Raw genomic sequence first — 20,597 nt, forward strand, 5'->3', positions numbered from 1 at the left:
AGAAGAAATGGAAAATACAAGTTGACTGGCTAAATTGTGTAAGTTACAAGAAATAACTTCCCAATAGCAATGTAAAACATTAAAGGGGATTAGGAACAAAAAAATAAAAATAGCTAAAATTTGAAATCTAAAGCCAATATCAACAATACAAAACAAAACATCAACACAAGACCAACAGCAGAAACTCTCCCAAATTGGGATTAATTAGCCATGGGTTACCATGAAAACCTCCTAAGTGATCTTTCCACTGAGTACTTAGACTCTTACTTTGTATACTCTTGCTCACCAGGATTGTCAAAGAGGTCCAATTTAGAGCTGAGACAGGCTTTATTAAATCTTTGACTCTTCTTCTGTGTGACTCTTCAATTTCTACAACTTCCCAAATGGACCAATTAGAAAGCTTTGCCTTGGTACAAAGCATGTCCTGCAACAAACATGTTCTGGTTCATTCTGACAGTGTCTCCATAAAACCAGTTCTTACTACGGGCTCTATCTCCCACACCGTCTCTGTTTCTTGCACAGTACTATATTGGCATTGAATATATCTTTATTCTCAGTATATATAAGAAAGAAAATTTGTTTTGTTTACCTCTGTATTTCGGGATAGATCTAACAGTATGGGAGATTTTATAACTCCTTAAAAAGAGCATAATAAGTTATTTCTCATTAATTCTGTAAGGTAAATAAAACTAGGATCTACACAGGAATAGATTATCTGACATAAAATAAAACAAGACACATGAGTAGCTTACTACCCTTTGTTTGCTAGTTCTGAGAAATATTTTGACTCAACAGGCAGAAATTTTAATATTATTGACTTCTTTAGAAAATTATATGCTATTCAACAACTGGAAGAAACCTTAGATGAGCACAATGATAAAAAGAAAAATTTTGGGAAGAGTTGCTTAGTACTAGGTCTATGAGGGTTTTCTACTTTAGCCATGACAATGTTTCATCCATTTGAAGAGAAGATAATTAACTGATGATCACAAATTATATCTAAACTACAAATTTTATTCATCACTGATGAATAGCAACCTCATGATCTCCTTAATGTCTTCATAATGCTCCTAGTCTGAAAAATAATGAAATAAAAAATCTCTAACATCCTGTTGATTAAACCATTTAGACTAATAACTAATCTACTTGTATTATCCAACTAACATTATAGTATTTATTTAAATATCAGAATGAAACCAACCTCACTGAAGATGACATTTTATCATGTTGTATATACTCAGTTTCACAAGAAGATCATATCATCAACATACATGTGCTAACCTAATGGTTAAACCATGAACTATTCCAGCTAATATTTCATATACAAGCTAAGAGATACTTCCATATTACCCTCAAAGCTCTAAATGTCTAATAATGCTCCAAAGCTCTTTGCTACACAGTACAGGAGAGCCACAGTGAACTATAGACCTTGATCAAGCCTCAGTCCCAGGCCTTACTATTTCCTTGACATGCTACTGAAATCACCATAAAGAAATAATCAAAGGAAGGGGGACTTTATAAATATTTTGTATGAAGATGTTGTTTAAGACATGTGTCAACCCCAAGACTATTGAACCCATTATACTTAATTTCCATACTGAATCCTATGCCTTTACTCACCTTAACTTCTAAAAGTAAATAAAAGTTATCATTTGTTTGTTTGTTGGTTGGTTGGTTGGTTCTTTTTGAGACAGGTTTTCTCCATTGTGTTCTTGGATGTCCTGAAACTCACTCTGTAGACTAGGCTGGCTTGAAACTCACATAACTCTACCTGCCTCTGCCTTCTGAATTCTGGGATTAAAGGTATTAGGCACCATTGTCCAGCAAATAAAAAATGTCTTCAATTTGTGTTTGATCCTCATCATCTACAAATTCCTCATTTATGTATCTTTCTCCTCACTAGAACTTATTTGGAATACTATCTTGAAAATCAATAATTTGTCATTATTTCCAAGCATTAATGTGTATACTTAAGTTCAATGATGACAGGGCTCTCTCTATTTTTTTGAACATTCATACTATGGACAAATATCCTTTCTATGGTCTATTTAGTGCCCTTTTATGTGCTTTGGGCTAATGATTTTTCTATTTAAAAAAACGACAAGGAAAAGCAGTGCAGAAAGCTTGGCAAACATTGCCAAAGGTAGTGGGGAATGGAGTGGACATTTTCAAATGTCCTGTGAAGATAATGAGAAGACTTCTACATATCTGCCTATCACAGAAGATAGATTTCATTAGGGAAGCAAATGGATAACTGACTCATGAAATAAGGGCAACATTCTGTTTCATGACAAATGTGTGGCCTTGTATAGTGAGGCTAGAACCTGGGACACACAAACTTTGTGTACATTTGGGGCTGCATGGAACTAACCTGGAGCTCACAGACACCAACATCTCCATTAAGTATGTATTGATTGCTGAGAGGCAAGGTGATGGAGAATTTGATCCATCCTGGTCCTTCCTATAGTTATGACTTTTAACATGACTATAAACAAGATTTCTTTTATTTTTTGTAAAATAAAATCAGCACTTTAGGAAGAGGTTACATAGTCATGTCAGCTGTTAAGAAAAGTCCCATTTCCAATCATTCTTTCCTTGTATGATAGAATTTTTCTAAGCCCTATAGATTTAATAATTATACTAAAAACTGTGGTCATGAAATTACTTAAATACAAAGAAAGTCATTTGGGTGCTGTATGGATAAGGAGATTAAAAAATAACTGTTTATATCCACAGTACATTTCTCTATTCCTAAATTTTCAGCATTTTTATTAAATGTTGAGATAGGGGAATGATACTCTCTGCAATGACGTTATGGCATTTTATCTAAAATTGTGGACTTTTAATGGCTTAGGAGTGAAAAGCTGAATGATGGCTATAAACCTCCTCAGACTCCCAGATAAATGGTTGTCACAAGAAATGTGAAGGCTAACAAAGCAGAAAAATGGCAAAAGAGGAACTATGTCAGGGGATTATAGGGAGGTTTAGTGCAAAATCCTTGGCAAACATAACTCTCATGGTCTCTTACCTTATTTCACAAGTTAGCACAGAATGGAGAAATAACTTAAAAAGTTCTCTCTCATTTCCCTGCCACACTCTGATTCCCTTATCTTTTCACATTTTCTATCTTCTGATTTGAACTCTCTCTCTTTCTCTCTCTCTCTCTCTCTCTCTCTCTCTCTCTCTCTCTCTCTCTCTCTCTTTCTCTCTCTCTGTCTCTCTCTGTGTCTCTCTGTTTCTCTCTGTCTCTCTCTCTGTCTCTCTCTGTTTCTCTCTCTCTGTCTCTCTCTGTCTCTCTCTGTCTCTCTGTCTCTGTCTCTGTCTCTCTCTCTCTCTCTCTCTCTCTCTCTCTCTCTCCTTTCCTACTTTTGCCCCACCCTCACTACCTTCCTCCACACCCCTCCTTCTCTCTCTCAATATGTGCCAAACAATATAACCCAATGGGGGGTGGCAATGGCAAAAAGATATCTATCTTTCCAAAAATGTTTACAATCTAAAGAAGGTAATAGTCATAAAGGGGACAGTGAAATAAATACCCTCCCCAAGCAGAATTGTTATAGGTATTCAGAAAAGGGAGTGATTATTCTTAAATATAAATATGGGAAAAAACAGTTATCCAAGTCTTGAACGATGATCAGAGTTATAAAATGGGTAAATTGAAAAGACAATGTAACTCAACATCCCTAAGTCAAAACATAAAATCTATGTGTTTAAGTATAAATAATATGATATGAGAGAATTTTCCTAATGATTAGAATATATGATAATATATATATTATATATCAAACATATATATTATATGTTATAATAAATATATGATAAAATATATGATGATATAAATAATATGACATGATAGAATTCTCCTGATGATAAAAAGAAATTTAAAATTCTTTTTAAATTTATTCCAACAGTCAGTTCATGAAACATGTGGAGATTGTGGCTAAGGAGTGTTTGGTTACTTCAGATATAGCTCTGTAAAGATACTGGGGGCTTTAAAGGATGCTCTTGGAGCATGCCAAAATGGTAACATCATGGATACATTTTGCTAAGAAAAATGTTATAATTAATTTCATTAGCTACTTTTATAAAAACTACTATTTTTATTTAAGAGTATGGACATGTGCCTGTTCACCTGTTTATGCAGAGGCCAAAAGAGTGAATCAAGACTTTTGAAACTAGAGTTAACAGGCTACCCAGTCTGGTTGCTGGGCACTGAACCCACAGCCTCTATGAGCACTAGCCACCAAGCTATCTGTCCAATCCTTCACTTAGTACATTACATGTAACCAAATTTAAATAAAAAAAACAAACATGTTTCTCATCAAGATTATATTGGTCATTGTTCCCTTGGGATGGCACTACAAAAGCTCATCTCTTGGCTTTTATTCTATTATTGTCACAATAATTGAATACATCAATTCTTCCTTGTGAGCAGTTTGTTTCAAGGAACAGCTTCATTTCTAATGAAACTGCTTGAACAGTTCTGTATGAATGAGTTAGTAAAGTAAGAAATCAATAACTAAAGATAAATCTACAGTGGAATATTATAAAGCAGCTAAACTGTATGAAGGAAGCAATGGGTCATAGAGACAAACAAATGCATATTTTGGATGGATAGAACAAGTCGCAAATGATATAGCATATGTTTAAACCAACTACAGTGTGGAACTTCTAGGTTTACAGCTCAGTTTACTATTATGCAATATTTATGAAAGCTCACACCTACTTGACATAATGTGGGGAAAGCTAGTGAGGTAGGTGAGGGGAGGCGCTTTCACCCAAGACTGCCTAGATGTATGCATAATGAACTCATTGTGTTGCTGCTATATTAACACTCTAAGCTGCAAATGCTTCATTCTCTAACAACTCATGATTCTCCGGCGATACTCGTGTGAAGACAGTGTCTACGAGAGACAGAAATGGAAAGTAGCAGGGATTCTACCCAATCATATGAAACTTACAGAACTATGCAAGAAGGAGCCAGAGCATCTTTTATCGGGGCATTCATTACTGATCTGGACTCATTCAGGCCACAGGGAGGTCTGAAGGGGAGGGAGTCAGGGTTGGGGACATCCGCATGGAGAAAGGGGTAGGGAATGAAGGACAGTCAGAGGGTGGACCTGAAGAGGACTAAAATCTGGAATGTAAAAACAAGAAAAAAATAATTTTTTAAATGATGGGAGCCTGATATAGCTGTCTCCTGAGAGGCTCTGCCAGAGCCTGGCAAATACAGAGATGGATGCTCTTAGCCAAACCTTGGACTGAGCACGGGGTCCCTGGATGGAGGAGTTGGAGAAGGAACTGAAGGAGCTGAGGGGAATACCAGCCCAGTGGAGGTAGCAACAGTGTCAATCGGCCAGACCTCGCCCACAGAGCTCCCGGAGACTGGACCACCAACCAAATGGAAACGACCCATGGCTCCGACCGCATATGTGGCAAAGGATGGCCTTGTTGGACATCAGCTGGAGGAGAGGCCGTTGGTCCTCTGGGGGTTCGACGCCCCAGTGTAGGGGAATGCCAGGGCAGGAAGGCCAGAGTGGGAGGGTAGTGGGGGAGCACCCTCCTAAATCAGGGGGAAGGGAAGATGGGATAGGAGGTTTCCGGATGGGAGACTTGGAAAGGGAATAATGTTTGAAATGTAAATAAAGAAAATATCCAATTTAAACAAATACTCATTTATCCATTTATAAGTAATTAAATACACATGGTCTGAATATGCTTTGCGTCAAACATCTTGGCAGATTACACTGAGCAATTACAACTGAGAAAGGCTTTGAACTTCTTGGGTTCGCTCTACAATCTCTGTGCTATAAAGATCTCACATACCCTGATCATCAGCACAGCCTTTCTGATGTCCCGAACGCCATCATACACCAGGCGCGAGGCATCAATGAACTCGTTCTCCTCGAATGGTTGAGGGACATTGGCACTCAGGGCTTCGATGGCAACCTCAACTTGTTCAGCAAAGCGTGGCATCACTGGGTAAAGAAAGGAAATGACATGTAGATCAGAGACTTTTTCTCCTGCTGTCCATCAGTCCAGTCCTTGGACAAATTTCATGGTGTCCTCTTAGTCCAGTTTTGAATGGGTCGAATTCAATGATCATGTGTCACTGACCACAAAAAACGGAAGCAAATGGTTACTTCTTGCAAGGTGATAGTTTGCAAAACAGGAAACTTATGTCAGCATCCAACATGGAGCAGGTTAGCAGATGGGTACAGATTTCACAATTATGGTACCCTGAATAGAGTTTAATTTTTACTAGTTCCCACTCATGAAAATTTGCAGAAAAAAAATTAATCCTTCTAAACATGCTTTGTTGTCTGTATGATAGTTGGAGTTGATAGTCTAGTATACACAAAACTATGAGTCTTACACTGCCCTTAGAAAATATTGACAAACATTTAATTAATCATAGCCAGTATATAGTAGACCTTTGGATGGGAACATTGGAAATAAGAAACAGGATGAGGAGGAAGGGATTCTATGGAAGAACAATGTAAGAAAACAAAAGGAAAACAATATTTCAGCAGAAAAACCTGTAGAAAAGAAAAGCAATAAGCTCAAGATAATTTGTTCTATTATATCAATATCACCTTGGCATGGAAAAAGATGCACATGAAAGGGGACTTAGCTCATTCTCTTGTCTCCTTCTCACAAGACAAGTAAACAAGCAAACACACAGGCAAACACACACACACACCACGGGCAGGTATGCATGTATGCATGCCCTTGAAGTCAGCAGAAAGCAAGCTCACTGGGACATCTGAAATACTTACAGAGATTCTGGTAAAGAATATGGAAAATAGTGTTGATTTTGTTACTCTCAAAAATCATAATTCAATTTTCTCAACTGCTATAACAATCTATTCCTGTCAGATATAAGCCAGAAGCAAAACTCACTTTATTTACAAAGACAATAAAATAGAAACATCATTGGTTTGCATTCATTTCTGGGTTTTCATTCCTGGTTCATCTTTTCAGGCTATTGAATACTTTGACATTTATTTTAATCTCTGGTGTGATGTCTGCTTATTTCCTCTCTAGGGTAAGAATATCTGAGGTGCATAAGTCCTAGAGAAGGGCACTTCTACTAGAAAAAGTCAAATGATTTTTTAAGGAGAGGAGAGATAGGGACAAGGAGGTATAAGGTTTCTCTCTGTAATAACTATCAAAAACAAAGTTGTGAGTTGGACAATTTTCCTTTCCCAGGAGGAGTAGTGCCCTAAACTATCCGAGATTTCCATATAACCATTAAGCTGCATTGGCATGGAAAGAATTCTGAGGCAATTTAGCTGTCCTGCTATAACTATGAATTGAAACTGAAGTGATTGGCATTCTAATTATGCTCATTAGATCAATAAGAAATGCATATATGTATCAGAGCATCACACTATGCCCATAAACTGTGTAATTATTCCATGTCAACTCAACATAAAATCCTATAAACCATTATTCCTAAAACCCATACACGAACTTGAGCTCTTCCAATTATCCCTTTGTGTTAAGGATGAACTTTTTCTTATGGAACTTAAAATATAGATAATTGAAATTGACCTCCTAGAGCACGAGAGTATTTTTGTATGTATTCGACATTTAGAAATGGGTGGTTTACTTAAATAAAATCATAACTTTCTTTCTTCAGTAGAAAATTCTGAGTTCCACTAATTCCACTTTATTTAATTGTTAAACTGGTATGGTCATGGTAGTCAATGATTTTACAGATTTCTGTGCAGCTGTTAGTGGCACTTAGATGTATAAAATTTCCCTCACTGTCAGGATGATAAGATTACTTAGTAGGAAATGGTACCTGCTGACTAGCTTGATAAGACTTGGGTTTAATCCCCAAAACTTACATGGTGAGAGGAGAAAAGCAACTCTTGCAGTCTGGCCTCTAACTTCCACATATATGTTGTTGCATGTGCTGATAAATTAAGTAATCATATGTATGACACCATTAATTGAAAAGATAGCAATTATATATCATTTCATACTTAGAATGGACAAAAAAATTGAAGCATGATAGCCTTATGAAAATGTGAACATAAATAAAACTTATCTACGGTAGCTGGGACTGAAAATACATCATCTTGGCCACCACTATCATGAAATATGGTAAAGTGACTCATTTTACTCCCAAACAGGTAGATGGGACATAATCTAGGGCATAGGCAAATATCAACTTCTATAGAAATGCAGACTATGCTGGCTGATCTGTCATACCCCGAAGTCACATGAAATCTTTTTTGGGGGGAGTCTGTGTTTGTGACTGTATCTTTTTTCATGAAGTGTTCTAAGAGTTGAGTAATAGAACTTATACAAAAACTAAAATGGAAAATAATTGGTCTCATGGGATCTTGTTAATAGGCCACATCTTAGACTTATCCTGATGGCCCCAGCCAGACTTATGCTAATATCAGGAGTAAGTACCATGAGATGCTTGCTCTAGGTCCGTGAGCACTGCATCTGTGTAGTACAAATGGACCAGACCAGGTATATTAAGAGACAGTAATGAAGTCTGAAAGTCAAAGCTTGTGTGGGAAAATAAAGATGAAACAAGATGATCACTTGTAAGATGATAAACGCATGCACAAAAAAAAATACAGTACACTATTTAAACATGCATGCATTTCTGTGTGGCATGCATACTCTGAAAATCTATATCCTGTCTTCAATATAGTGTTTCCCTTAAAGAAGGAAAAGATGGTATCTGGTATATTAGTCTCTGTCTCTTCTTCTATATTTTTTTAATTATTATTATTTTCTATATTCTTTGTTTACATTCCAAATGCTTTCCCCTTTCCTGGTTCCCCCCTCCCCATCAGTCTCATAAGCCCTCTTCCCTCTGCCCATTTCCCAATCACCCCCCTCACCTTTCTCTGTCCTAGTAATCCCCTACCATGCTGGATCAAGTCTTTTCAGAACCAGGGCCCTCTCCTTCCTTCTTCTTGAGAATCATTTGATATATTAATTGTGTCTTGAGAATTCAGAGCTTCTGGGCTAATTAATATCCACTTATCAGTGATTGCATTCCATGTGTATTCTTTTGTGATTGGGTTACCTCACTTAGGATGATATTTTCCAGAAAATGTGGTATATTTACACAATGGAATACTACTCAGCAGTTAAAAACAATGAATTCATAAAATTCTTAAGCAAATGGTGGGAACTGGAAAATATCTATATATTTTTATAGTTCAAACATTTTTAAAGGAATTAAAGTAAGGCTGTAAGTGATGTATCTCTTTGTAGAAAAAGGATCTGAAAAAATAAAATTCTATTTTATGGGCCACAACATAATGCAAAGCAGTCTGGTCAATATTATTAAAATGAGGAAGTTGCTGAGAAATTATGACTGAACCATCGCGCCGCTCTCCGTATTAATAAATGTAAGCTAGATGGTTGAGTTAGGTAATGCCTGCTACTTAGACTCCATCCTCCACAAACACATCTCTTTCTTCATGAATACCTTTTCTGAGTGTAACAGGGGCAAGGAAAATGAGTCTTTTTTTTTTCATCTGTGCAAAGTCATCATCAAAAATAATGGAAGCAAAAAAAATGAAGTGAAGATAAGATTTGATCTTACTATGTTTAGACCCAAGGGAAACAAAAAAAAAAGTAAGGGGCTGCTTTGAAAAGAAATATTTATTGTATATTTTGGGATTACATCATTTCCCACTTCCCTTTTCTCCTTCTGAATCTTTCCATATACCCATCCATGCTCTTTTTTCAAATTCAGGGTCTCTTCTTTATTAATTTTTGATTTTATACCCCCCAAACACATACACACACAAACACACACACACAAGCAAACACACACACAGAGAGAGAGAGAGAGAGAGAGATACAGAGACAGAGACAGAAAGACTCCTATCCCTAAATATGTTAGTAAAGCTTAATTATTTCAGAAGATATCCTCAAAAAGTCTCACTTAATGTGCAAAGCAGCTCATGCTGCCTAAATACAAACTGAAAAAGACAACATCAGTAGACATACTAATATGGACAAGGGAAAGGCCACAAGTACTCAACCCTACACAAAAAATGAATATCAAGAGTGGAAGAAATAGTTTTCCCCATGGAAGAGCTGATTATCTAAAACTGAATGGTCTGCCCTGGAATTATAGATAGATAGATAGATACATAGATAGATAGATAGATAGATAGATAGATAGATAGATAGATAGATTAACATTATAGAGGCGCTACTTTTAATGAGGGACCTGCATGGAAAAAGAAATCTCTCTTGTGAGACTTAGTTGGTAGATCACTGGGGTGAATGACCATGCTGCAGGCCTAGTATCATCAGAGAGGGGAGAAATAGGAACCTTTATGAAAGTCAATTTTCCAAGATTCAAATGGTTTGGGAGAGAGAGGAACTACTTTCTTTGTGCTCCATTCCTAAGTTTATTCATTCAAGATCGGGTTAGTTGCTATTTCTCTTCAATATAGCTTTATCTTTACACTATTTCTCCCTCCTAATTTGCTTTCCTCCTGACTTATCTAAAGTCCTACTTCAGGAGAGCAAGGGCTTAATAGAACAATGATCCATGATAGCTGGACCTGAGGTTCTCAGTCTAACTATGGATTCTTTGAACATCTTGATAATGTATAAAACATGTCCTCACCCTAGAAGAACTATTGAGATGTAAAAAAAAAAAAAAAAAAGTCAGAAGTGACACTGGCCTCACTTCTATCTAATTATGACAAGGCTTAACACTGCCCTTGTGATTCTCACTCCATATATCAGCAGAGTAGTTGCTGATGTAGGTTTATATAATTAGAAGCTGTTTTTCTTTGTGAATTGCACCCAAAAATGTAGACACCACTTTGAAATTATTTATCAGCATGCAGAACTGTTCTTAATAGCTTATGCCCTGAAAGGGTGATCAAAGTTAAAAGTAAAGTTACATTCTAGTTATACTTTTGCATGCACATTGCATACTGGGCTGGAAAATAATGACCTTCTAAGAGAAATGAAATGGAAGTTAATATTGCATACAAAAATCAAGGTCATTTTATTCCAGTGCTGGTTGAGATCTAAACCATGGGTGATGACTTTGGAAATGAATCTTCCCAAGAGGCTCCAAGAGGTGAAGTTTCAAAGCACAGGCTGATTCCGTTTACAGGAGTGACAAGCTGCACTACAGTATGAACGGGGGTCCTGACAGCCATGAGGGAAAAAGAACAAGGTTAACTGGATGGAAGGGAGAAACATAGCTAGACAGCCCATTGTTGTTTATGGGGAAATAAGCAAATCTCTGCTCCAGTCTTAGACTTTACAAGGATCTCCATTAATGCAAATACATCTAAGCATCTGATGTTTGAATACTGTTTACTTGTTTTTCCAGTTTGATCTCACCACCTATCCCTATATATATCCAAAAGTTGCAATTAGACTTAGTTATGCTTGTTGTCGAACATGGTAGGAGGAGCAGAGAGTCATGCTGATGATCTGCCCATAAGAATTTATTCCCTCAAACAGAAATGCATACCCTTCCTTCCCCCCAGTTAGGTAAATGTCTCCTCAATCTCCAGTTTATGTTTCCAGTTTAACTGTTGTTCTGAAACCTTCTGTAATATGTAGACATCTGAAAACATGCACCTGATATCATGGTAGTTGGTACGTGGGAAATGGGTGTTTCTATATGTGCATTAGTTTGCCTGAATCCTCCCCCCATTTTTTCACCCTAAGCCTCTGTCATACTTTTGCAGCATGGAGAACCTACTCAGTCAGGAAGGGAAAATGAGAACCATAAATAAGAGAGAAGACTTCATTGTCCTTAAGTATTTCTACGACAAAACAAGTAGTTTTCCCTTCATTTCCTATTAGTTTATGATGTTCTTAATTCCATATTGATTCCGAACCTCAAAAAAGATTTGTCAGGTCCTTGAGAAAATGTGGTAGTGGTAGTCCTAGTTTGGTGCAGAGCCCTTTAAGAAAGCTGAGTTTAGGATTACGCTTCCTTGAGAGTAGATTCATCATGACTAATTTACTAAGACCAAACAGGCAAATATATATGTGTGTGTGTGGGGGGGTGTACATATATAGAAGGGTCATCTAGGATAGTGTTGGTGTCATCCTCTATAATGGGAATGCTTTCTTTAGACAAATTTATTATAAAATCTAGAGAAAGTAGACAGAGAAGCTGTTCTAGAAATACATCCAGCTTGTTAGATGTGAATATGTAACAAGAAAATTTAACAACACTTGTAACAGCATATCAGAGCAAGGATATAATTGTAATTCCTTCCATCACATAGTACAATGTATTGCATAGTACAATATACTTCTGACAACAGATATTATCTTCATAGTTGGGAATAACTAAATGATTAGGCTTCACCAGTAAGTGAGACTGTAAAGTATTAATTTGCAAAGACTCCATGGGGCCAAAGAGTATTTCCTTCATTACAGCACTGTTTGAAAGTCTTCATGGAGAGAAAGCATCCATTCTTCAAAGTAGTTTCTATTAGGTATTGTCAAGGGGGAAATTCAAATCATCCACAATTACATGCTAGGGGAGGCTAAAAAGACCAAAGGTCTAACTTTGCCAGAGGGAACATGCAACTGATGCTTCCAGGGCTCAATGTATCCTTGATAGTTCTGCATATCTGTGCACCATGTGGTGAGGAGCTGATTTGAATCTGAAATTCAAAGTTACCACCTGTGTAAAAGTATGAACCCAAACCACACCTGTAGCCTGTCAATAAATACCCTTAGTTTCAATCAAAAATTAGAAAACACTCATACCAGCTGGTTACCCATGACATTTGTTCTTCATAATCCTGTATCATCAGAGGAAGCCCCAACCTCAGCCAACAAAGATAGGTTTCAAAATCATGAGTTCAGAATGCTTTTAAGATCATTGACACTGAAACCTACTGATTACAATCAGTCAAAGTGATTAGATCCGAAAACCTTCCTTGTGAATACTATTTTATTTCTACAAGTACTTAAGGACCTATGAGCTCCGCTGAGCATAGATGGTCACTTGCTCTCAGCAGAGATGGATTCTTGGAGTGCCAAATTACTTGAATACTGCCTGTTCTTCTAGGTTCTGGGCCTTTAGTATCTAGGTAGGATTCTGCATACTTCAGTCAGTTATGCCTTTCATGATGGTTGGCTATGCAGGCTCTCCTATGAGTCGATATAATTAGTTTTTAATCTTTACACTAAGGAACATGTAATTTTTCCTTAAAATGGTAATGGAGTTTTCTCCCTTTGACATACACGCAAGTTTTATTTCTGCATTCTGTGTATTCTCTTCTACTCAAGATCTCTTTTCTTTTTTTAAAATTTTCTATATTTTTGGTTTGCATTCCAAATGATTTCCTCTTTCCCATTTCCCCTCTCCCTTTAAGTCCCATAAGCCCTCTTCCCTCTACCTATTCCCTAATCAACCCCCTCCCACTTCTCTGTCCTGGTAATCCCCTACATTGCTGCATCAAGCCTTTCCAGGACCAGAGCCCTCTCCTTCCTTCTTCTTGGGAATCATTTGATATGTGAAATGTGTCTTGTGTATTCAGAACTCACATTAAGCCAGTTTTAGCTCTTCCTTACTCTACTTCCTAGCTCTGCTAATTTCTTTTTCTCTTCTGACCACAAGCCACCAGGATCTGTCTTTAGTTGATGTATCTTTTCTGATTTAATAATCATGTCCCTAAAAAAATAAGACCTAAAACTGAATGTTGCCATACTGTTTATGTTAATTGGATTTTTTACATACAGGCTATCATATCTCAATCATGTTATTTATCAGTATGTCTTGCACTCATATACACTTACCATGTGTGTGTATGTGTGTGGTCTGATAGAATCAAAGAAGCCCGCTCCTGAAATCCTCTCTTAATATTTCTGTCTCTCAAACTTGAGCATGGGCCGGAACCACTAACACTTTTGCCTAGCACCTCTGTCAGGTAGCTCACAACCACCTGTCGTACCAGCTCAAGGGTATCTGAGTGCTTTTCTTACCTCTGTGGACACATGTAAGCATTTTGAACACACACACACACACTATAACTTAAATATAGAACTAAAATACATATTTTTAATTGGGATAATGCCTTTTTAAAATTGTATCAAGTTTAGAAATATATTCAAAAGAAGACAGGAACAGGGTAAGCCTGTAATATAAGCTATTTGGGAGACTGAAGCAGAGGGTCACTTGAGTGTGTGAGTTCAAGGCCAGGTTGTAAAAGAATATCAAAACTATGAGTATAAATCAGACATGAGGTATTTACCAAAACTAGGGTGTAGGTGAGGTGATACCAATGGACTTGACTGGAAAAGACTCACAGTGAATGGTTCCCCTAGTTGTCTTTGTACTACAATCCTGCATTTGTCTACCCAACCACAACCCTTTTCATCTTGCTGACAGGGGAATTATAGTCTCAGCACCCTCTGCATAGGACTTGGAGATCAATCTGCAAGGATTTACCACCAACAAAAAGCTGCCTTGGAGGAGGAGGGTGACATGGACCAGAAGGAGGACACTGCTGAGGGGGAGCAATCTGAACATTGGAGCTGGCATAGTTTATCTTAAAAATTGAGCTGTCTCAACTATTGCTCCTCTCTTTCTTCTCTTGGACCAGTGTCACCCTGTGGATGCTCATTTTTAATAAGGAGTTTCCTATAAATCTACCTCCAGACACAGTAAAACCGTTCCCTCTTAGCTTTCTGTCTTATCTTGTTTGCCAAGGACAATACTAAATATTATGTTTGGTTATGGCCTCATCAGATCCACGAGAGAAAGAATGGTTCAGTGTTTACTTTTGTAGAAAAAAACAGTGATGACTTACAAAACACAAAAGAAGATGCACACAGTTCCTTCAGCTCAAACAACATTTCATGTCCAAGAAAACGTGCTCATTTGGGCTGGGATTCGTGTAAAATTATTTCTACATATCTCTAACTTATACCACTTTAGTTACATGCTATATTTTAAGTGATAAAATTTAACCATGGATTACTTTTAAGTGATTTTTTTTAAAACATGTGATAGAGGCAATGAGGAAACAATACTGAAGTACCTTGTCTAAACTGAGTATTTCACTGCTCAGTGTTGGAGGAATTTTTAATCTCAGCACCCTGGAGGCAGAAGCAGGTGCTCATCTGAGTTCAAAGCCGGCCTAGTCATGATAACATAGGAGAGTTCCTGGCTAGCCAAAAATACACAGTGAGACCTTGTCTCCAAATAATAAATACATAAACAAACAAACAGACTTCCTCTGTTATCACTAATGGTACCCTAGCTACGAATGTGACCACTCTCCTCTCTCTCCAATATCTCTCTCTCTCCCTCTCCCTCTCTCTCTCTCTCTCTCTCTCTCTCTCTCTCTCTCTCCTCTCTCTATCTCTCCCTCCCTCCCTCCCTCCCTCCCTTCCTGGAAGACACATAGTATCAGCTCTCAGGAGCAAGAGCAAAAGTTGCCCGACTGAGTCTATTCCTTATTCCCTCACAAATATTCATCAACTTTCTACCTTTCCAGATAACCACAATCACCAGCCTAGCCAGGCCTCCATCTTTAGGCTTTCTTTCATCAGTGTCAGTCATCTGTTCTGTCAGTGGGAGTTCCTAAAGGCTGCCATTTTCATACATTCATGTTTAGAAAATTATAATGTACATTTCAAACATCAAAACCAAATCCGAGTTCCAGAAGGCCATACATAACCCATGAGCTGAATTGTTTGATAAAAGATGAAAAAGGACTGCCTAGAAGAAGAAAACCACACACAAAAAAAGTAATTCTAAATTCCATTCACAATGACTACCCTGAGAGAATCGGGGCGCGTCCATCTGCTCTTGTCTAGACACAAATTCCTTTCCCTAAGGAAAGAAACTGCCTGCTTGGAAGGTTTTCGTATAGTTTAAAATAAGCATTTCAAAAATAATCACAAATGGTTTATAACTCCAGGAGGAAGGATGGCACATTTAATTCTGAACCTTGAGGAATGAATAAAGAGTTGAATGCAAAGCCTTATTTAGCTTACAGTGTTCGTCAAAACCTAGCTTGATAAACACAGTTTAATTTGGCATCTGTGTGGTTTAAATACTTAGATTGCATTAAGATGCAGTGAAACACTTGCTGAGAATTTCTTACGCATGATTTTAAAGATTCTGATTTTGATCATTAAATTGGTAATTTTAAAATAAAAGATAAAACATCTCCAAAAGCAAGCATCATTTTATTATGGTTTTAGTTTATAACAATAAACAATTTTGAGTTTCAACTCCTGTCCAACATCTGCAGGAGATGAGCAGATGGTTTTAGATCTCAAGGGGTTAAAATTTGATTAAAATTAATGCATGTACACAGGTAGAGAGATGTGCAGAGGACAGAGAAAGAACAGGATAAAACATGTATACACATTTATTATAAGATAAACAAATGTGTAAATTAGGGATTTTGAAATGTCAGGAATTATAAAGGAGCCAAATAAATGATTGATGCTCTAGGGACAAATGGAAGTGGAACTGGCTGATTTGGTAGAGGGTATCAGCAACATAAGATGGCAAGTGACATAGAAAAGCAAACCAGGAGGGGATGTCATTTGATCATAACAAATAGCATTTCCCTGGTTCTTGTGCACATGAGCTATCTCGGGCTCACTGGGTACATTTACGGCACACCAGCTTTCCTAATCAAAATGGTTTTACAAGGTCTCCAGCAGTGTTCAACTGCATGCCTCCCAATGAGCAACTCCCAGTGTGGTTTTCTTCCTCTTCCTGTCAAGTTCAAATTCCTGCCATAGTGTCTTTCCCCTTGAGGGAATATGGGAGATGTGTCATATCACTGCTTCAGTTCAGGAAATAAATAAGTGCTGGCTACCAACCCAATGTCTGACAACATTCACAGTCGCCTCTCCTACTTCACAGGCACCACCACAGACTTTGGCCATGGGTACCCTTGAAATGACAAAGCAGCATGACTGTGCACCCCAGGGCTCTAAGTCCATACTGTGTTTCATGCATATCTAGAAATTGACACCTTGTCTTTTGTGTTGTCTTTATTCCATGAGTGTTAGTAAAGTACTCGCAGACAACAATGAATTCACAGCATAGGAATGTACAATGTGTGTGTATGTTCCTGATTGGCATTACCCCATTCCATGTGCTTGCCCAGAATCTTGTTATGAGCCTATATTGTACTTTTTATTTTCCAAAGTTATATTTTCTGGGGTGGTTCTTTCACCTCTCTGCTGAGTGAGCAGGATGTGTATGAATCATAGCAGAACTTAGAGTTAATGACTAAGCAAATAAGAGAAAAATATTTGAATGAACTGTGAAGTTAAATATTTCTAGACAAAAATCATCTGTAACCTGGTTCAAAGAGTAATTTGACAGTATTTCCAGTAAAATAATCTGGACAGAGCTATCAGACTCCATTTTCCCAAGAGATACACATTAACAAATACTTCACATGGAAAACTAAGTGCCAAGCTACAGACTTCTTTAAGGAATAGTCTTAATAATCTTCTTACCTATAGGGAATTTGTTTAAACTGAAGGTCAAACATTTCCCCCAGCCTAAGGAGAAAAGTGGGCACCAGTAAACAGACTACTCTGTAAGCTCTGGGGTTCACAAATTTGTGCTTTCTCCCCTAGAGTATGGCTTCCCTCTTTAGAGACAGAAGTCACCTGCCTTCACTCTATCCTGAAAGGGAGAATGCAATGCTGGGGGCAGTTGGTATAGCAAGTAAGGTTTTTTCTCTTTATTAGGAATCCCACATTCAGAGGCAGGAAAGATGGCACAGCAGGTGAAAACATTTATTGCTTTTGCTCTGAATCTAGATTTAGTTCATTGCACCTGCAAGATGGTATCTATACCTATATCTCAGCCATCTATATAACTCTGTTTCCAGGGAATCGGATATCTCTTCTGGCCTTTGTAAGCTCCTGTACACTTAGCCAATGTACATATATACCTACTCACACATACAAACACACACACACACACACACACACACACGCGCACGCACACGCACACGCACACACATATATACATATATAAGTGTTTATATAAAAAATGAATCCAATATTTACTTTCAAGATAAAGTAATACATTTTATCTAAAAAAACAATGGACCAGTGAGATGGCTCAGCAGGCCATTGCCTCCAAACCTGACAAGCCTCATTCTCCATATTCTACTTTGATATCCGGTTGCTGTCATAAACACTATGACCAAAAGAAACAAGTACAATAAGGTGTGTTTTAGCTTACTTTTTTCAATCCATCATCTAGGAAAACCAAGGCAAGAACTCAAGATAAGAACCTGCACACAAGAACTGAAGCTGTGACCATAGAATGATACCACTAACTGGCTTGCTTCTCCTGGCTTCCTCAGCTAGCCTTTTTTCATAAAGCTCAAGTTCTCATATCTAGGGTGGGGACCTTTCCCATCCATCAACTATCAAGTAAATTCCCCCCAACCCACACAAAACATGACCACAGACCAGAGTAAGGAAGCAATCCTTCAATTGATTTTACATCTTCCCAGGTATGTCTAGATTTGTGTCAATTTGACAGAAACCATTACACCTCAGGATGCTCATGTTAGAAAGAGAACCAACTCCTGCAAGTAGTCCTCTGACCTACCTCATTGTGCTGTGGTGTGTACATTCTTGTGCATATATGTGCACAAAGTATGTTTGAAAGGCCAAAAAATCAGCTATCAGTCAAATCTCTGGAACATGTACAACTTGAAGGTATCTATTATTTGGGAAAGGTAAAAAGACAAACCACATATAATGTCTTTAAGGATTGTCTAGTGATTGAAATTTCTTATTCCTTCTACATTTCTTCTCACCATCACAAATACTAAGGCTACCTGCAAGTAACACATTTACTCCACATCACCATCATTTTGACCTTTCAGGAGAGAATAACGTGCTTTACATTAGTAGTAAGGGTTATGTTAAAATACATTTAAAATATATTAGGATGTCTAGGCTGAGCAATGTCGGTCATAATAGCTTCTGTTGAAATCCATGACTTTCATAACCCAATTTGAGGGTCACCAATAGAGAACTGACTTATATTTTAATGGTCTTCTCTACCATTTCTGCCTTTTGTACTGTTCCTGCTAAAATCCAGTTACAAAGGTTAAGGAAGGTCATCTAAATCTAAATCTGTCTGCTCATAAACCATAATACCACTAAATGTGTCTTAAAATCAGTAAGATTGCTTCCCACAGATATGAAGAAAAGTGAAACAAAATCTTGATCTGAAAATTTGCATCTGTGAGTCTAGAGGTGCTGGTAGACATTAATCTCCTTTATACAAAAGAAGTTCATCAGCTATATATAATAACATATATATATACATATATATATATACATATACATATGTATATATAATCCATATTTACATCTATACACCACATATATAGAAAGACAGATAAAAGATATTAGGTAGAGATATAGATAGATGATAGATTAGATAGATAGATAGATAGATATGAATACTAATATAGCTAGCCCATCACTAGAAATGAATTAGCATATGAAAAGCAGCCTCTTTGAAGTGAATGTGGTCTAAGTGTATCCTGTATCCTGAAGAGCACATACTCTATGTAAAGGCACTGATAAAGTTATTCATTGTTTCTAGCTGAGACAGAGAGTTAGATATTAAAGGATATGTTCAATAAAGGATAATATGCTCAATAAACAGATGTTGAGGAGGAGGAAATACAGAACATTACAGGGACAATAGTGGGAGACATGTGGATGTGTTTTGCTGGGAGAAAAATTTGGCTCTCATCCAGAAGGGACAGAAGCTTTAAACAGAAGATTTAGCAGGGGTTGGTCATGGTGACTATACAAATTCAGAAGGCATGGGACACACTGAACTTATACCAAGCTTTATAACATTGACCATGCCCAAATGGTAACATATTAGACAACAAGAAAACTCTATCCCAGGAGCTTAGCTAATTTGGTTACTATTGATTGGTCAGTAAGCAGCAGTGAGGTGCTTGAGTTTTATGAGTTCCATACTGAATCCACTCTGCTGCCTTAACTGGTCTAATGAATGAATGCTTCAATAAAATATCTAGTTTAAATGCTATTTGCTGGTCCTTTTATATTTTCTATGGAAAGTGTACAGAATCATGTCAAAAATCTTGCATCTTTGTAAGTTTAAGCATACATTAATAATACGTAATGTTGGATATCAGAGCATTTACATACATTCACAACTATGTTTTTATGGTATTCACTCCCAGTACCTTTTCCTGTCCCCTCCTCCTCATCCCCTTCCTCTTCCGATTGCCCCCCTTCTACTATTTAAATGTAGGTGTATAAAGCATGGAGTTATATTATACTGTTACTCTGTCACCCATATTATCTAAAATAATAAAATTTTGATGTCTTATCAATGTAGTTAATAAAATACAATGATCATTTATTGCCAGTAGGGATTCAAGAAACAAAAATAGATCAGCATTGCAGCACTTCCACTGCACAAGGCCCTGGCTTGGCTCCTTAAAATGAGAAGAACAAAAACAAAAACAAAACAATCAAACAGATTTCTTTCTCAATTAGTCAATCTCTCTTTCTTCTCCTCTGCCTCCCTGCCTCTGTCATCTCTCTCTGTC

The 20,597-nt window shown here is 37.3% G+C and overlaps 1 protein-coding gene across 5 annotated transcripts in view; it reads right to left on the reverse strand.

Annotated features, from left to right (window-relative positions):
- Ctnna2 (catenin alpha 2) overlaps positions 1–20,597 on the reverse strand; it is a 1,018,271-nt gene that overhangs the window by 65,565 nt on the left and 932,109 nt on the right. For all 5 annotated transcript variants that reach the window (XM_052174030.1, XM_052174029.1, XM_052174028.1 and 2 more), the window contains one exon: positions 5,827–5,978. In XM_052174030.1, the coding sequence (XP_052029990.1) occupies positions 5,827–5,978 (152 nt within the window). The remainder of the gene's footprint in view (positions 1–5,826; positions 5,979–20,597) is intronic.

The sequence above is a fragment of the Apodemus sylvaticus genome, chromosome 2, assembly GCF_947179515.1.
Source record: "Apodemus sylvaticus chromosome 2, mApoSyl1.1, whole genome shotgun sequence".
NCBI lineage: Eukaryota > Metazoa > Chordata > Mammalia > Rodentia > Muridae > Apodemus > Apodemus sylvaticus.